The sequence below is a fragment of the Spea bombifrons genome, chromosome 1, assembly GCF_027358695.1.
Source record: "Spea bombifrons isolate aSpeBom1 chromosome 1, aSpeBom1.2.pri, whole genome shotgun sequence".
NCBI lineage: Eukaryota > Metazoa > Chordata > Amphibia > Anura > Pelobatidae > Spea > Spea bombifrons.
The window spans coordinates 76,947,326-76,963,497 of NC_071087.1; the positions used below are offsets into that span (position 1 = coordinate 76,947,326).

Below are 16,172 nucleotides of genomic sequence, written 5' to 3' on the forward strand. Positions count from 1 at the left end.
GTTGTTTTCGGAGGCACAGAGAGGGGAGCAGGTCGGAAGCCAGGAAACGGTGCTGGGTTTTCTAAGACTATGGCTGCAAGAAGGTTTTGGGGGCTTTGTTTGTATTGTTTCCCACTTTTCTTGTTCTTGTTTCTCCCCTCCCCTCCGGTTCCTTGTGGAAATCAGGAGCACTTATGTTCATCTATTTTTTAAGTTAGTCTGTGCGGAGATAGTGTGTGTATATGTGTCTAAGGCCAGATAGTTTCCCCTTAATGGAAAGAAATGTTTTTCTTCCTGCTGAACAAAGAGTGGGAAACCGTCAAGTATTCTTATACTTCGTGAATGTGTGTGTTCTGCACTGTATACAGTATATGTGTGTATATATATATATATCTCACACATGAATCATGATTTGTCATTGAATTGGTACGCACGGTACTTGTTTACATGTGTCTTGACCTCCGTGGTGTGAGTTTATGGTAAAACACTTTTCCTGTGTGGATCTCAAGCACTCTGCAAACTATCTAATATTTACACTGCTGTACAAGTCTTATCATCTTCTTATCCCGAGTGTTTACAACTTAATTTTCCTTCAATTAAAGTTAGACCATAAATTGTGATTAGCCTCTGTATTATGTGCTTGTATGATTTCTGGTGTGTGTATTCAGAGGTGAGCATGATTGCACCTCCCCCCCCCCCGATTATTTTCAGACTTGAAAATGCTGTTGTTCAAAGATTTTTTTGTTTGACGTTTACCCCAGGAAATATTAAAAATAATCAGGTTTGTTTAACTGATGTGGATTTCCCTTATGCTTTGGGGTTCTCTCTATGCCTCTCACATGAAAATGCTCATGGGTTCTACCTTACATAATATCGGTTACTACTTTTCTAAATTGTTTTAAATCTTTTAACCATTGTATTGTTTTAGGCCACGGTGATGTAATACAGAAATATGTGCGTCCAGCCTCCAGAGATCTGAAATATGAAGCCACAATTCATACAATTTGATGCATACTTATTACACCTCGTGACTGATAAAAACAATGTACACAGCGCTTAATACAATGCATATATTCAAGGGTTATGACAAGACGAGAATTGACAGACTAAGACAGGGGCGTACCTAGAGTATTTGGCACCCGGGGCGGATCCTGTAAGTGGCACCCCCCCCCCAAATGTAAAGACATCTACAAAATTATGTTGGCAAGAATACTTATTGCACCAATTTGTAAACTGTATGTCAACTGTAAACAACAAGAAATCTGAAAAAATAAATTAATAACTTATAAGTAAAATAAACACATATAAATAGCATTTACTGAACATATAATAGTGCTTTCTTTAATAACCCTCCAAAAAAAACGGCATCCACATTGCCCACATAGAACCTGACCAGCACCCAAATTACACACACATAGGACGTGCCATATTTGCCCCCAAACAGCCCAGCATGAGTCAGCATTGTTCCCAAACAGCAGAGTGTACGCTATCTTTGTCCCATGAACACACTACCTGTGCTATCTTTGTCCCATAAACACCCTGCCTGTGCCATTTTTGTCCCATAAACACCCTGCTTATACCATGTTTGCCTTTTTGACAAATCAACTATACACCTATGATTAACACAAACACTTTTACAGTCACTCACTAATTCACTTTCATTCACACAAATTATTTACACATATTCATTGATGCATTCTCACAAATTCATTAATTCTCTCACTCATTCACACAATTCATCCACACATTAATCCATTCATTTTCTCTCTCTTATTCTGACTCTTTATTTCAATATTCTTGCTACCCTCCTTTCTCCTTACCTACCCATTCTCACCCCCTTCTGCCCTATCTACCCCTTCTCACTCCCTTCTCCCTATCTACCCCCTATCCCCCCGTCTCACTCCCTTCTCCCTATCTACCCCCTCCTAACTATCTACCCTCTCCCCCCTTTGAAGTTCACTTACCTTTCAGGAGTCCTGCGGTGGGGGTGCAAGGCCTCCCAGCTGTATGGAACTGTATGGAACAGTATAGAGTGATGGGAGTTATGATGTACTTTAGAGCATAATTATATAATGAAAAAGACATTGGAAATGGTACAGCATAAGACCCATCACTCTCACACATTTACCAATCCACACTTACCATTCCACAGATTCCACACATACCAATCCACATTTACCAATCCACACATACCAATCCACAGATTCCACATATACCAATCCACACTTACCAATCCACAGATTCCACACATACCAATCCACAGATTCCACACATACCAGTCCACAGATTCCACACATACCAGTCCACAGATTCCACACATACCAATCCACAGATTCCACACATACAAATCCACACTTACCAATCCACACATACCAGTCCACACATACCAATCCACAGATTCCACACATACCAATCCACATTTACCAATCCACACATACCAGCCCAGATTCCACACATACCAATCCACATTTACCAATCCACACATACCAGTCCAGATTCCACACATACCAATCCACATTTACCAATCCACACATACCAGCCCACAGATTCCACACATACCAATCCACATTTACCAATCCACACATACCAATCCACATTTACCAATCCACACATACCAGTCCAGATTCCACACATACCAATCCACATTTACCAATCCACACATACCAGCCCACAGATTCCACACATACCAATCCACATTTACCAATCCACAGATTCCACACATACCAATCCACAGATTCCACACATACCAATCCACAGATTCCACACATACCAATCCACACATACCAATCCACACATACCAATCCACACATACCAATCCACACATACCAATCCACTCTCACTCTCACTGAATGATTTCCTACCTTTCCTCTTTTCTTCTTGCAGCAGTCAGCTCCTTTTCTTCCTCTTCGCTCCTCTTCTTCTGTCTTCTTCCGGTTCAGAGGGCACGGACGAAGGTGGGCGCGGCTTCAGTGTTGCTTCAGCAGCAGTTGCCGCGCGGATCGCGAGGGAGCGGTATCGGAGGTCTTTAACAGACCTCCGGCTCCCTTGAGTGATTTTAAGCCGGTTCAAGGGAACCGGCTTAAAATCACTCAAGGGAGCCGGAGGTCTGTTATAGACCTCCGATACCGCTCCCTTGCGAGCCTGCTCCTCCAGCGGCGGACATTACTGTCCGTCTCTGGAGGGGTGCCGGGTGCCGGCAAGTTGGCACCCCCTGATGAGCGGCACCCGGTGCGGACCGCCCCCCCCGCCCCCCGCTAGGTACGCTACTGGACTAAGACAAACTGATACATTAGGTGGAGAGAGCCCTGCTTGCCAGTTTACAATCCTGAGGCTGGACTCTTTCAGCTAAGACAGACTTACACCTGTACATCTGCTAACACAGCAAATTGAGATGAGCCTTGCCATCTTTATGTGTGGATTACTATTTATGCATGTGCTAGCACTTTGATACATGTGTGTAGTAAGATTTAACGCTGTAAATGGGTGCTGGGATGCTTTATTTTGCATAAACAACACTTCATTTGGGGTCGAGAAGTCGGCAGAAGGAATGTATTCATCTTACACTCTTATGTAGCATAAGAAGCACTGGCTTCAGGAAGCAGTTCAGATGGTCTTCGTTTAAATCTCTGTGCAATTTGGCACAATTAACACGACACTGGAAATTCAACAAGAGGATTTCCAAAAGTGCTGGTGTATTCTGTAATTGTGTTTCCAAAATGCTCTTTGGTGGTGACTTTATTCTTTTTCCCCCTTTTGTATAGTTTTTTTTTTTTTTTAAAGGAATTAACATTTTAGTTGAAATTTTCGATTCCTGTTTTCATTGTAGTCCCAACCAAAAAGTTTGTGAAAACACACTTCCTTATACCTACTAAAAAAGAAAAGATGAATCGCACATCTATCCTTTTACGTTAACATTTTCTATTCTTCTGCCAATACATGGATGAGTGTAATTCATTTTGCTATTGAAAGTGCTGGCAGACATAAAGATAAAAATGCTCCAACTAAATGTGATGTGCAGCCCTCGTACCGGGGTAGCAGCTAACAGAACGCTTGGCAAAAACCAACAGCATGGTTAGGCTTCTTTGTGTTGCAGGTGCTGGTATAATTCAAGGCTGCACGTCTTTGAGGGCCTCAAACAGGCCTCTGTTTTTCTTATGTTTCAACTTGAGCACATTTCAATTAAACTGCTTGTTTACAGGCCAGAGTTCCCGGCCTCTTTGCAGCCTGTGATGGCTGAAGATATGCAGCACTGGTATAAAGACATACACTATAAGGACAAAAGTATTGGGACACTATTGCACCAACGGGGACTTTAATGACATTGCATTCTAAATAGATAGACATTAATATGTAGCTGGTCTCACCTTTGCACTCTTCTGTGAAGGCTTTTCCCGAGATTCTGGTATTTTTGTCCATTCCTCTTGTAGAGCGTTTGGCTCGCAATCCCTGTTCCAATTCATTCCATAGGTGTTGAAAGTGGTTGAGGTCAGGGCTCTGTGCGAGCCAGTCAACTTGTTCCACACCAAACTCAGCCAGCCATGTCTTTATGAACCTTGCTTTGTGCAATTTTTCTTTTAATTATTGAAATCAGGATTTGGGCTAAGCCCAAGACATTTTTCTACAAGGCTATCCTTCCAAGTTTGGGAAATCTTTTGCCCCAGTGCACAAAGTGAGGTCCATAAAGACCATGTAAACCCTCCAAAATCCTGTGGAAAGCTGCAAAGGAGTGGGACAACTTTATATTAATGTCTGTTTAGGATATGATATAATCAAAGTCCTTGTTGGTGTAATAGTCAAGTGTCTTAATAATTTTGTCCATATTGTGTATCTCCCAAAATTTCAAATGGCCAAAGAGATACTATGGAAAGTTTTATGTGTGGTGCTTCAAAGAAGGAAAAAAATGTATGTAACCCACAGAATGTAATATAGAAACACATTTTCTGCTCGCTCTTTATACATTATTGTGACTTTAATGTCTGGGTTCTGAACTTCTAGAATAGCAGAAAGCCAGGGGGAGAAAAAAAGTCCGATTGTCTAGCAATGCTTCATTTGCAAAGAGTGAGTAAATGCTTTTTCAATACAAGTTGATGTGGGGACAAATGTTTTAACTTTCAGCTTCTCCCTTCTAAGTAAATCTTCAGGAGTGTATCTGATGTCGTGAGCAAGCAATGTGTCAGAAGTTGGATGAAACTTTTTCTTACTTGCTTAGAACACATATCTGGCATACATGGTGCTGCTTATTTTATTTCTTACTCATTATTCCACTGTATGACACACACTCCCATCATGCCCCATAAATGTAGTGTATTCTTATTACCCAGTTATGTCAATCTAAATGTGGATCACTGACTGTGGAAACCAATGGAATGCTGTTGCAGATTATTCCACTTTACCGTGTAAAAGCTGCACGGTTGAGGTTTTTACATATGGGGCACTGTGACAAGGCCCTCGGCTATCCCATAATTCTTGATGATGTACAATTTTGTTTGCCAGTCAAACATTGGAAATGTCACTGAATCATTTGGCAAAGCACATCCACTGAGACACTTATACTTGCAAATTCTTTCACTACTATCTATATATTGTTTGATACAGCTGGTTACCACTGCTGACTTGACATAGTACTTGGTGGGATGATCCCCCATAATACCGTATTTGCTCGATTATAAGACGACCCCCCCCCAAATCTGAATATAATTTAGGAAAAAAGAAAAAGCCTGAATATAAGATGACCCTAAAGGAAAAAAGTTTTACCAGTAAATGTTAATTCATGTAAACTATTTTTTTTAATAAAAGCTACAATTGAAAAAAATATTTTGGTTTTATTTCCTTCTATTTTCCAACCTGCCCCCCCCAGTTATGCACATCTGCCCCAGAAATGCCTTATACCCCCTATATGCCACTGTGCCCCATGATATGCCTTTTAACCCTATATGCCACTGTGCCCCAGGATATGCCTTTTGACCTCCTATGTGCCACTCTGCCTCCAGAAATGCCTTATACCTATGGCTAGCAGCGGGGGTTGTCTGCGTCCATCGCGCAGACCTTCCCTGACTGTCAGAGAGAATTCTGAAATCTGATCTCTGACAGTCGGGGAAGGTCTGTGCGATGGACGCAGACAACCCCCGCTGCTAACCGCACCTCCTTCCGGCTGCAGCTTAAGGGAGTCAGAAGCACCGGTATAATCGAGCAAATACGGTATGTCTTGCATGGTCAACCACTGTGACTGGTACTTTGCTTTGCACCAACTACAAAAATATAGTGCACGCTTAAAATTATCATTGTGATTGGTATGTCAATGTGTCTGTATCATGGAGAGCCTTTTTTATATTTTTTTTAACGAAACCAAAATTAGTAAATTTAAATATTGGAATTCTTTATTCAAGAAAAGCACTGGGTAGGCAGTAAATACCCCAAAAGCACAAGTAACTTCCTCAAGCTACGTTCTTGTACAGACACTTTGTCTAAAATGTCAACATAGAATACACAAGGACGTAATGGTTCATGTAGTTACACCACTTATTTTCCTCCTTATAAAAGGGACATTACAGCCATCATTTGCGTTTTAATGCATATGAGAGGGGAGAGGTCCATTTGAATGTATGTGGCGTCACTCTTGCAAATATATTGGGCTTATGCAGATCCCACTCCCCAAATGTTTTCAGATAAACACACAATACTTAAAATAACTTTTAATAAATACTTTTGCAGTGTATGATAGCACTTTTTTTAAATTGGGCTAACATTCTGTTTATGGTCATGGTTTTGGGAGATATCTCCTTCCTTTATCAAGTCTGAAGCAATATCGACTAGCTTGATATTGCTTCAGACGTGACTAGGCTTGTCTGCAATAGTGTGTGCTCTTTCTTTATTTTAAATTTGTGTCCGTCTTGCTCCTTCCCTGCTTTTGACTGATAAGCCAAAATCCCTCTTTACCATAAATGGACACCACCGCCATCGTATACATGCATGATAGGTGCATGTTTTTAATCTGATACTATTATAAGCACGTTGAAAGTTCCTTTTAATTATTTAAATGACTTATGGCCTCCAAGGTCTCTAGAATGCCCTGCAGCCTTTGAAGCTGGTCTGGGCTTCTTTGCTAGTAGGGGAAGAGTCGGACACTTTTTTTTTTTTTTTTTTTTTTTTTTTTTTTTTTTACAAATGGCTATTTAGTGTAAAAATTCAGGATTCTATTACCAGCCTGGTTTGCCCAGCTAATATGATGGTTGCAGTGTCTCTTTAACCCCTAGAGTGCCAGCTGTGAAGGATATATGTAGCAAACAAAGTGGGATTAGTCGTTACTTTGCGTACCTTGAGCCCTAAAACGAACAATCATAGAAAGTGATTGCTCAGGTCGTGTTAATGCGCTGTAGTGGGGCTGACAGACAGCCATCTACTTTCCCTGGCGGAAGTCTTGCATGTTTAATGGACACAATGCATTTACTCTTAAAATGATTGCTGTCTTTAGGCAGGTCCACAGAGGAGATGACCAATAAGGCTTCTTGTTAACCAACTGCCAAAAGGGACAGCTGATCTATGATGAGATCGGCTGGCATGCTGGGGAAAAAAAAGTCCTATGCCTGCTTTTACGCAGGGATCTAGAATTATGTCACAGGTGTCCCCCACAATAATAATAATAAAAACCATTTTTAGAAATGCTGACACATTTCGTTATTATTGATAGGATTACAGCCTGAAAAAGTGCCAGAAGTGCAATAAGAATGGAATACTTGTGGACATGCTTGTTTTCTGCCTATATTCTTTTTTCTTTGGCATTATTATCAAATAATGTTGCCTTCAATTTGCTACATCCATTAGAATTACTAAATGAGTGGTGAGAGTTTTTTTTTTTTTTTTAACTAGTTTGCAGTTTGGGGGAATAATGGGAAAGTTATGTATATTTTAAAGCTAAATGTGGTATCTATGAATTGCTTAATTTGGCCAGAACACATGATATCTCAACTTAAAATATAGGCTGTTTCTAAGGTTGTCGCCTAAATTTAACTATTACGAAAAATAAGAAAATCCCCACCCCAGCACTCAATGTGTTGAAAAAACCTGATATCCAATTCCCTTTTATTGGACTATGTGTAAAGTTAGTCATGTCTGAAGGCATTGATTAATCATTCTTTTGTTCTGTGTGTTGTTACTTTGGCGATTACAAACAAATTGCGTGTTTTTATGTTTTTTTTATGACAGATAGGATGATGGTGTGTATCAGCCCTTGTGTATTAACAAGGACTCCTCTGTAATACTGCTAGACTAGAGTGAGACTGTTATGGTACGTTTTTGTTTCAAAGTATAAGCTGTGCGCACCACAATTAAGGCTTATGTAAAAACCAAGTCAACAGAAAAAGAAAACCTGAGTTGCAATTATTGCATTTATCCTTGAAATTTAAGGCTACATCTCAAAAGACTACCCTAAACACTTTATAGCTGAATACTTGTATGCCTCATGTGTACTGGCCTACTTGAAATAGAAGTGTGTGTGTGTGTGTGTGTGTGTGTGTGTGTGTGTGTAATATATATTTATATGTGACCTAAATAAGTGTAACTTGTAGTGTAATAATACAGTGGCTCACTAGTTAATATACTGTTAATATGCTTCATTGAGGTCCATTCACTTAGCATAGTGTATAGTTACTGTCATGGGGGGTGAAAACATAGATTAGTAAAAAGGGATTTGAGAAGATTAGATAAGCCAATTAATATTCTTCTGTTACTTTCTATCCATCTTTTTGTGACACTTAATTTGATTTTTGATTTAATATTGCTGTATTCTGTGTCTTGTATTTACTTGTTTTAGTTCATGGTGGCCATGAATACCTCTGGTTCATCTAGATCGTGTCTGGGTCTAAGTGGAGGATCTTGCCAGCATGCCAGCTGCCAGCATGATACACTGGACTGGATAATACTTGTGCTGTTCTCGTGTTACTGTCAAGGACCTGTAATATCTTTGTGTTTGCTGTAGCTCTTATCTCAGAACATAGTACTTGTATCTATCTAACTCTCTAACTTAATATGTTTAAACAACTAAAATTATAGTTTACAGCGTTACCCATCACTGTGTTGTTTAGGGAAGGGCATAGGGACTAGTCCTTACCCCAAACACTCATAAAAATGTTTTGTATTACATTATGCATGTATGCGGGGGGGGGGATTCCTATATGTCCATGAGGCACGAGAGACCAGCTGCTCCCCATACATGTCCTTTGTTTGGTTTTGTGCATTCAGTTGAACTGTTTGGGACAATTTGTAATGTTACCTGCGGTTATCAAAATATCCAAACATCTCTATTTCTCATATATCCATATAACAAGTAAATGTCTGAATCCGGGGGAAGGGATAGTACATTATATGCTTTGTGGATACTGGTTGTCAGGAGCCTAGGCTAATTTCTTACTGTAGTGTGTTATCATTCGTTTACATGGAGATATCACACACAGATTTTTTTTGTCCTTAAACCCATTAAAAACAATGCATTGTAAGCCCGTGGTGTGACAATCTGTAAGCCACTGTAGACATATATATATATATATATATATATATATATATATATATATATATATATATATATAACACACATACAGTGTAGTATAGGATTAATGTGATAGCTGAATGCTTTGCCACTAGCTTTTAAGATAATTGTCACCAAAACCTTTCTCTATGCATTTTATGTTGCTAATTGAATGCAAGGCATGCACAGACGTGTTTGAGAATGTCCCATACCCCTAGGCCATGTGGCCTGTGTGAGTACTTTGATTAGCATGGAATCCATCAGAAGGTTGCCATTTCCTGCCGGCAGCTGCTAAAAGACTTTAGCATTCAGTGGGGAGATGCTTTCCAGGCAAACTTTCTCGGTTAAGTGCCAGTCCAGCTCTGTGGGATGTTGAGTGATGCTGCAGAATCTATGTTCATTTTCATGTATTTCCAAATTGGAAAGTAATTGACTGGAATCACACTCCTTTGCTTCCCCCAAATGTACACTATATACCTTTGCTGTAAATACACACTGTGATGATGCAGTTTCCCAAAGGTCGTTCTATTCAGCCTGAGTAATACACTACCTGTGAATACAGGTTTTTCTTGTGGTTGTACATACTTTTGTGGGATGAACTTTTATGTATTTGCTTTTTCCTTAGATTCCTCTTTACCCACTGTTACAATACTTTACTCTTTTTGAAAACTAAAACTCTTAAAATGAAGGAGAAAGGTGTCTGCTTTGCAAAAAAAAACCCAGAAAAGTATTTGGGACCAAACATGTACTTACATGTCATGTAAACTTGGGCATTTTAGATTTACGTAGCACCGACATCCCGTAGCAGAAATAAATCCCTAATACAGCTTACATCCCTGCATTTCATACTTCCTCCGACTTTTAATGTGACTTTGTAACTTATAATATATAATTGTTTCCAGATTATTTATTATGCAGATATTTGCCTATGTGTGTCCTGGTTTCTGACTTATATACTATACATGGCCTGTAGCTTTTCTCTCTGTTGACTCCCATGTGGCACAGAAAGTCATATTACCTGTTCTGCATCTTCTCCACGCACCTTTTCACATTTATAATTTCATGGCAGCCAATAAATTGTTTTCCCCAAGTAACAACAAATATTCTTATGGAAAGTGACAACTAGACTCTGGGGAACACAGCATTTATATATACAATTATACATTACGCCTTTACCTGTTTCCACAAGAAACATACCCAACTTGTCTGTCCCTTTTGACAATCAGTGCCACCTAATTTGTCTCTTACACTGTGTTTCAGTCTTGGACTTTATTTGAAATGCAGTTTGTTTTCTAGATGAATCTTTACTCACTCACTCTGATTTGTGGGAAGATGTATAAAACCAATTATTAAGACAAAATGTTGTAGGTAGCATTTGGAATACATACTGTGGCTCATTGGGTCTTAAATGGGTTCTAAAATATGTACCATTAGATTTCTACTTTCTGTAAAGCTCCCTCCATATCATTTGGGTAAAATGCATCTTTAGTCATCCTTAACGTTGTAGAAGGTAGCTTTGCGATCACTAGTGGCTACCATTTCTGTTATTAAACTAATTTCAGCCTTCACAACTTCTCTAAAACTTTTCTCTTCCAGATACTGAGGGCGGTGGTCTGATACAGCACGGCATGCTGGTTCCAGGACACGCACAGAATGAGTTTAAAAAATGGCGCCAGCCATGAAAAGGCGCCTCACAGTCTTTATATTTACCCCCAACTCTCGTCTGAAGTCTCAAACTGCTGCACTGTTTTGGCCACAAAGGAATCTTCTGCCTCCGAGGTCATAAGTAATGCAGTGGCTACACTTGGATTGGACAGCTCCAAGCCCTATGTATTGGCAGAGGTGAAAGAATCAGGAGGGGAGGAGTGGGTTCTAGATCCCAATGACTCTCCAGTGCAGAGGGTCCTCCTTTGGCCACGGAAGGCCCAGGAGAGGCACCCGCAATCGGATGGATACTACTTCCTGCTCCAAGAGAAGAATCAGGATGGGAGTATTAAATACGTCCACCTGCCACAAGTGTCAGAGGAGAAAACGGCAAGAAGATTGGTGGAGAGGGGTTTTCTACCCCGCCCTCAAGAAGACTATGATGATTTATGTAATTTACCCAAGTTAACAGAGGGTGCCATACTAGGTAACCTTAAGACCCGTTTCATGAAACACAAGATCTACACCTATGCAGGAAGTATTCTAATTGCCATCAATCCTTTCAAATTCTTGCCCATCTATAACCCCAAGTATGTTAAGATGTATGATAATCACCAGTTGGGTAAGCTGGAGCCCCACATCTTTGCTATAGCCGACGTGTCCTACCACACTATGTTAAAAAAGAGGGTCAACCAGTGCATCGTCATCTCTGGTGAAAGCGGCTCTGGAAAGACGCAGAGCACCAACTTCCTTATACATTGTCTGACCGCGCTGAGCCAGAAGGGCTTTGCGAGTGGGGTGGAGAGGACCATATTGGGAGCTGGACCTGTGCTAGAGGTAAGAAGGGACTTATGTCAGTGGTATAATGTGGGACTATACATAACGAAAAGTATGCATGATTTTACATGATATGTAGATTGAAATGTAATTGTTATCCAATGTTCCCATTGTAGGTTACTGAATGCGTTTACACCTCCTCCTAACACAACCATTGTCCTGATTTGTTGGTAGACACTGTAACACCATCTGTTAACGTATCATTGTGAACTTTTGTTTACCACTTATCTGAGGGCCTTCATTTTATTGTTTAACGTAGCCCATCTATGTATGTCTATTCAACAGTCTGCTAGATAAGAATGCTAAACACATAAAGATGCCCTACAAGATACTAAATACTGTACATTGTCAAACTTTGTTCCACTTAGGTATAGATGATTCTTGAGTTTTACGGTTATAGTTCTTGTCTTCCTAGCCTGTCACAAAACATCGTTATCCTGCTATGTGGGAAAATAATAGTGATCTTGGATAAGCACTAATCTACAGATAACATAGAGAATGTATTTTTCTGTTGATCTGTCTGTGATTGAGCGACTCTGATGAGCTAAATAAGACTGTCCCAGACCAATAGAAGCTTCTTTGTGTTCCAACAAGGTCAACAAACTAATATATAGTTAAATCAAATCTGTCACTTTTACTAAAATCAACATTTTAATTAAAACCTCCCATATGGTTATATGAGAGCAGCAATCTTTGAAACACAAATCAGTATAGTTATAATGTATGTGCAAAAAAAATTGTAAGAATTATGTTGGTTTGATCAGTGGTGTGTTTTGGCTGAGCGCTGTCCTAGGTGTGCCCCACCACAATCTCTGATCTTCCCGCCAGGACGCCTGATCGCCTAACAGACTTAGGCCTTAAGAAGCCTAGGCCAGATTACACAGCAGAGTATGATCCCAGTTTATAAAATTGCCGAATATCATAAACTAAGCACTCTTGCATACAAATAAATAAATGTCCGTAGCACGTTCTCTACATTGAGCCAGCCTATTAGTATCCAAGGTGGGCTGATGGCAGCATGCCCGGTTAAGGAGCCTTTTACAAGCCCGTTTCATAGTTTTATCAATTAACAAGAGTTTAATGTGCGTATGATACACAGGCACTTTTGGCTGACCAGGGCTCTGGTTTGCCTTTTTTGCTCTTTCCTTCCCTTTTTTCCCCCTCTCTGCTTAACTCTTTGTTGCCAGAGGAAGTGCAGTTTCTATCAGAGATTATTCATATGACTTTTCCAGCACTCTTATGTGGCTGAGCAGGTTTGTAAAACGTTCCTTTTGCAACAAATAACAGTGTTTCTTTTACCTCATCCTTTTGAACCCATATTTGTTCCCCCTGTTAGAAAATGATTAAGCAAACTCTCCTAATATGAAGAGTAAGGGTTGCTTAGCTGTCCACATCCACATTGTGATTATTAGTAAGTTGTACCAGTATTGACCAATTTTCTTTTTTTAATATTGATGGCCTCATTTCAAAACTTGCTCTGCTTGCAAAATGATGTTAAAATAGAGATATTACAGAAAATTGTATGTATTATAAGTCTTGTATTTTGTTCTTGTTTTTCTTCAATTAAAGCTAGCTCCACCTGGGGTAACTGCTTTGTGTAGAGTTCTGCTGTTTTACGCGGATGTACGTGGCTGTAGGCGACCAGCCTGCTGTGATGTTTATACCAAGGGGTGGACTTTGGTGGGATGGCAGGACTGTTGCTAGGCAACTGTAGAATCTTAATAAACTTTTCAAATACAGTTTTTAAGTGATGGGAACATTAAGGAGAATGGCAAAATGGCTTCTCCCTACACAGCGCTTATGTGGGGATATTTTAAGAGGTCCTGTCGGAAGTTCAGCACCTTTGAAAGTACTCATAAATAACTGTAATATGCATTCTTATTTACTGTCTCGGACAGTAAACTGTCCATTTAAATAATTTAAAGCTAATCATTCACTTAAAAAAATAGTTAATCAAATAAGGACCATTATACCCATTTTTCAGCTAAACTTATATTTGGTCCTTGACTTTGCATTGTGTAGGATAGACTTATGCTTATATAGTACCCTACATGGTTAAAATCTATAGCTGGTGCACAGAATCATCAAGAGGGGGATATTGAGAGGCAAAGCTAAACTGCTCCCCTTTTAATATTGCAATCCACACATACAACCCTATATTTCTTAGCAATTTGTATAAATACAAAAGCACAACAAATACCGGACGGAGACATATTTACCTTTCTTCTATTAAACATAGTTATGTCAATTATCGGTTTAGGTGTTTATGATTATGGGATGCCCTATAATGCTGTCCTTTTCCTGGTCTCTTTCCTACTGATGGTCATTTTTTTGAAATTTCTCAGTCTCTTTTATGTATGAGATATTGGAGACAGTTGTGCGCCTCCGCACTCGGTGCCCTTGCTTTGTGACTTGGTCTTCCGCTTCATGCTTTTGTTAAGGGCAGTTCAACTTGAAGTGACCTCTAATTTATTTATAAACAGAGTTGTGTTTTGAGTGTCGCTGTACAGTTTGGCATTTGTGAAACACTAAGGAATGAATGGAGTGTAATTGCCGTTATTTGCTTCTATCTTGGGACACTTAAATTGACTACCTTAGTGTTTGGTCCAGGGGCTTAACTAGAAACCACACAGGGCCCCAATGTGAAAATTGCCCCCTGGGCCCCTCAAACTTCACCAAGCAATATGTCTTGCAGTGCCACCTTTGCCCTTAAAAGGCTTGTAACTGCCACATTGACCCCAATCAGCTTATCAATGTCATTCTAACCCTCAAACAGGCTCCCTTTGCCATCTTTGCCCCGGCATGTCAGTACCCCCAAACATTGTATATGTGCCATCCTTGCCCCCTCTTGCATACACTCTTGCACACATATGTAAACACGCCTTCAATAATGTACATATGCTAACACACACACACCTTCTCACACATACACGCTTACGCTTAGACCTCCATGCTCACCTGCACTCACACAGGGTCCATGAAGACGTGGTTAGATAAGTCTGGTGTGGAAGAACTTGACTGGCCTGTGCAGAGGCCTGACCTCAACCCCATCAAACAACTTTGGGATGAACTGGAACGGAAAATTGCAAGCCAGGCTTTCTTGCCCAACATCAGTGCCTGACCTCATAAATGTGCTGTTGGAGTAATGGGGAAAAAAACACCCACAGAAACACTCTGAAATGGACAGCCTTCACAGAACAGTGGATGCTTGTTATAGCTGCGAAGGGGAGGTACCAACTACATATTAATGTCTATGTATTTAGAAAACACCATCATCAAAGTTCCTGTTGCTGTAATGGTCAGGTGTCCCAATACTTTTGTCCATATAGTGTTTGTGATTATATAAGTAGCAATAGAGTATCTGATATTTAGACAATAATAGTGATCCTAAATGTATAGTCCTTGAAAGCACACACCAATCAAGTAGAAACACCTAGATTAACTGTATTAGAATAGAATAAAATAAAATGCGTTCACCCGAAAAGGTTTCATTCACTGTCATAGCATCTAAAACTGCGTTGCAGTTTCTCCTTCTACCTCTACCCTCGTCCGACAGTGTATTTCAACCAAATGTTGAATTTGTTCAATTCTGCTTATAAAATGTGGTAGAATAAAATGTCACTCAAAGTTCTGTTCTCTTCTTGTCACTTCCTCCGAGATGTAAACTTGCTGGGCGGATGTAAGTCTGTGTGTGGTGGTTTTCTTTTTATCCCCTTCTTTCTTTTAGCTGTATAATGTATAATACATTGTTTGTTGGTGGGGCTGCATGGCTCCCTGGAGTGTCCCCTTAATGATGCACGTAAAAATATTGCACGTGCGAATAATAGAGGAAGGAAATGTGCAAAGTTATTGTTTTGCAGAATCTTGCATAAAAAGTGGCATACCCAATGTATAAATACTGGTCACCATGTATAAAGTACCTTATACAGACACACAGTATCTCACAAAAGTGAGTACACACATTTTTGTAAATATTTTATTATATCTTTTCATGTGACAACTCTGAAGAAATGACGCTCTGCTACAATGTAAAGTAGTGAGTGTACAGCCTGTATAACAGTGTAGATTTGCTGTCCCCTCATTAATGTCTAAACCTTGGCAACAAAAGTGAGTACACCCCTGAGTGGAAATGTCCAAATTGGGCACAAAGTGTCAATATTTTGTGTGGCCACCATTGTTTTCCAGCACTGCC

At 39.9% G+C, this 16,172-nt stretch overlaps 1 protein-coding gene across 4 annotated transcripts in view; it reads left to right on the forward strand.

Moving 5' to 3' along the window:
- The window catches only part of MYO9B (myosin IXB), a 61,662-nt gene that overhangs the window by 2,613 nt on the left and 42,877 nt on the right, over positions 1-16,172 (forward strand). For all 4 annotated transcript variants that reach the window (XM_053464255.1, XM_053464271.1, XM_053464263.1 and 1 more), the window contains exon 2: positions 11,096-11,980. In XM_053464255.1, the coding sequence (XP_053320230.1) occupies positions 11,153-11,980 (828 nt within the window). In that variant the 5' untranslated portion in view covers positions 11,096-11,152. The remainder of the gene's footprint in view (positions 1-11,095; positions 11,981-16,172) is intronic.